The sequence below is a fragment of the Arachis hypogaea genome, chromosome 17 (assembly GCF_003086295.3).
Source record: "Arachis hypogaea cultivar Tifrunner chromosome 17, arahy.Tifrunner.gnm2.J5K5, whole genome shotgun sequence".
Lineage (NCBI taxonomy): Eukaryota > Viridiplantae > Streptophyta > Magnoliopsida > Fabales > Fabaceae > Arachis > Arachis hypogaea.
This window is the reverse complement of record NC_092052.1, coordinates 12,999,199-13,002,859: the sequence shown is the minus strand read 5'-3', so window position 1 is coordinate 13,002,859 and position 3,661 is coordinate 12,999,199. Positions and strand designations below refer to the sequence as shown.

Sequence of the window (3,661 nt, the reverse complement as noted above, 5' to 3'; positions counted from 1 at the left end):
ACTTGGATGACCCGGTGCACTTGTCGGTTCAATTGTGCGGAGTTTAATTTCACGCACCAATTAGATCGGAGTCAAAATTATGCCAACAAAATTCAATTTAGACACAAATTATTAAAGTTCTTTCATTGCCTTGTATAATGAGCTACTTTTCAAGCAACTTTGAAGGCAGTTAATTATTAACAGCACATCAAGTGTCAAAGGAGGCTAATAAGGAAATGCATTATTCATGTGATTTGGTTGAGAAGCCGCGTTTGCGAGAGACTTAATCCCAATACTATTTTGACTTATACATTTGATCAGTTGTTAGCTTAATTAACGTAACGCCACATGGGAGAAAAAAACAAATAATTAATGGAAAAAAGAAAAACAAGCCTAAGGCAAGAAGATTATGTGTGTTTGTTCGAGAACGACAAAATAAAACATGTAAAAGGTACAAATTTCTTGAGAATAATTTAGATTATCAAATCAAAGGTTGACTATTAGCTACGGCTCAAACCAATGAACTTTTATGAAATGATGATTTGTTAAAGGACCACAGAAAGGAATATATAATCCTTGTTCACAATCACAAACAATGAAACTATACAAGAGCAAAATTGAAAAGAAGAAAAATGCAATGGAACTATTATATTAATTTTCTTATCATAAGTGTTTGTATATATACAACACTTTACTCTTTAAACTATTTGCATTTTAGAAGAGCCTCATCTAACACTTTCTACAACGAAGTTTTTGCAATTCAATTCATATATATATTTAATTATACATTTAAATTTTTTATGATCAAATTAATTAAGTCTTAAAACTTTGCTTATACTAGCTTGTGTGTGAGTTTTATTAACTAAATTCTATATATAAGGTGTTATATTTATATTTTTGCAAAATAACTTTTGTCTTTATACTTTTGTACCATTATATATATATATATATATATATATTCAAACCTAATATTCATTCTCTATTTTTATTATGTGAACAAATTAAAGTAATTAAGTATATATGCACCAATAAAATATATGATTTTCTAATACCAATAATAAAGTTGCAGTTAGTTGCTTGCTTGGCAACACAATTAATTTATGTTGGTTTTCACTTCTCATGGCACTCAATTTTCTATATTTGAACAGTTTATATTAAATTGCTCATAGAGTAGGAAAAAAATTGAAAAGAAAAAAAAAAGGGGCCTATCTACAAGAGATTAGTTACTGTAATAGAACAGAATTATAAATGACCTATACATAGTTGTTCACATGTTGATAGAGAATTTTTTTTACAAGTAAATAAAGAAACTTGGAAATAAGTCAACACTATTGCCGTATAGGGTTGATAGAAGCTTCATGGATCCAATTTGGTAGTGTTTTCTTACTATCATAACCGTTATCTATACTTCATTCGTGTGAATACTGATTATATAATATGATGCAAGCTAACACCAAAAATATTATTTATATACCAATATATATTTTTTTTTATAAATATAAGTGTAATTTAATTTATTTTTTTATATATTAATAATGATTTAATTTATTTTTTATATATATTTATATTTTAATATATATTTTATATTAATAATTAATTTTAATGACTGATTTTAATATACACTTAATATTTGTCGAACTAACACACTTGCACAAATGGGACCCCACTTACCCGGTTTTTTTTTCAATACAGTCTGGTAACCACTGTTATTCACTGTGATTAATTTCTTACTAGTTTGTAATAAGTTCTTTGACAAGTAAAATATCTGGTTCATCTTTATATAATAAATCAAGTTATAAAATTAAATATAAATCAACTAACATGCACGGGGTTAATGATTTGATTGTTTACGAACAACTTTATCATTTTTTTTAAATAGTCGTGATTTGAAATTTAATGAGAAAAAATTCAAATAGAAAAGAGATAGAAAATAACCTTGATATATTTTTTTTTCTTTCTAAAATACTCTTTATCATATATAGTTATAGAAGAAACACATTCTATATTAATATTAAGATGTATTTATCATCTCAATTGTTTTATGTTATATTTTTAATATGCTCTTTTATGTAAATTTTTTATAGAATTGTGTAAATTTTGCATAAATTAATTTTTTTATTTATTTTTTATTATTTTTTTTTTGTGTTAACAAAAATTAAAGTCTAAATCTTTAATCAAAATAACTCTGATATCATATTATAAAAAATTATTTTTTAAAAAATTTATACATTGATAAAAGTTATATCTCTTAACAAGAAATTAGAATGAATATTAATTAAATTGAAGAGGTTGTGGAGAAAAGGCAAAGGAACAATGAGAGGAGTTATTATTATAAGCAACGAAACCTTTTACACCTAGTCTCTTTGTGTTCCCTCATATACATATATATGCAGAATGCAGCCCCTCCCTCTCTTTCCTTAATATTAGTTGATCACTCACTATATAGCTAGTCACTAGTGATATGATCGAGTAGCTAGCTACTTTGATTATATATATATTTATAGAGAAGCTAAGCAATTAAGTAAGTGAGTGAAGATGGAGGAGGAATATGATAATAAGTGGTTGATGTGGATGAAGAGAAAACAAGTGTTTGTTGGAAAGAAGAGTAGTAGTAGTAGTTACTCATACTTATCATGGGAAGAGAGGGCTTTTGCAGAAGATGCAGCAAGAGTTCTTGGTGGAAGCACATGGCCGCCAAGATCATACACTTGCAATTTCTGCCATAGACACTTCACCTCTGCTCAAGCACTTGGTGGTCACATGAATGTTCACCGAAGAGATAGGGCTAGACTCAAACAATCATCATCATCATCATTAGGTACTTAATTCATCACTTAATTACTCATCAATCATGCTTAATTAATTATAATTATTACTTAGTTACACAGATTTTTAACGACGCACGGTTTGACTGTCAATAAAAGTAATTACTGATAAACACATCTATCGTCGATAAAAAAATTCACATAAAATTTAATGATAAATAGATATATTTCATTAAACTATATAATATAATACGTGTTGATATTTTAATTATCATTGGCATTTGCCTATGAATACTAATCTTATTATTAAGTTCTTCTTCTTACTATTATTCTAATAGTGCTCACAGGAGAAGATAACCAACAACATGCTATAACAGGCTCTTACTCTTCTTCAATTAAAAGGGGGCAACAGAAGAATTTTGAAGAACCTGAAGACACCGTGATCAGTAGTTGTAAGAAGTTAAAGACTACTACCACCATTTTCTGCCTCAAGCCATGTTTAAACGATAATGGAATTGAAGACTTGGATCTTGAACTCAGGCTAGGCGCCAAACAACAAAAAGTTAACTAGTTTTATTATTTAGTGTATATTTCGGACACAATCAAGAACTCTTGTCAAGTTAATTCGTTGTCATCAATGATCAAGCTTTTATTAATTACTAGTGTTGCTTGCAATTATTCTTCCCTTTTTCAAAAATTTCAACGCTACTTTAATTTTAGGGATATATTAGGTGCAAAACTAGACATTGAACATATTATGAAGTTTAAATTCTGATGATTATTCTATATATATGTGCCTAAAGTTTCATTGCACAAAAATTAATGAAAGTTTAACAAGTAGAATAATAACATTAATTAAGTAGATAAACTAAACATTTTTTCATTATGTGGCGCAAGTGGAGATTAATTAGTGTTCT

At 27.5% G+C, this 3,661-nt stretch overlaps 1 protein-coding gene across 1 annotated transcript; it reads left to right on the top strand.

Moving 5' to 3' along the window:
- The first annotated feature begins 2,514 nt into the window (after positions 1-2,514).
- Positions 2,515-3,315, top strand: LOC112766338 (probable transcriptional regulator RABBIT EARS). The gene is made up of 2 exons (XM_025812245.2): positions 2,515-2,797; positions 3,083-3,315. Exons 1-2 carry the CDS (start codon positions 2,515-2,517, stop codon positions 3,313-3,315), a joined length of 516 nt encoding a protein of 171 aa, XP_025668030.1.
- The last annotated feature ends 346 nt before the right edge of the window (positions 3,316-3,661 follow it).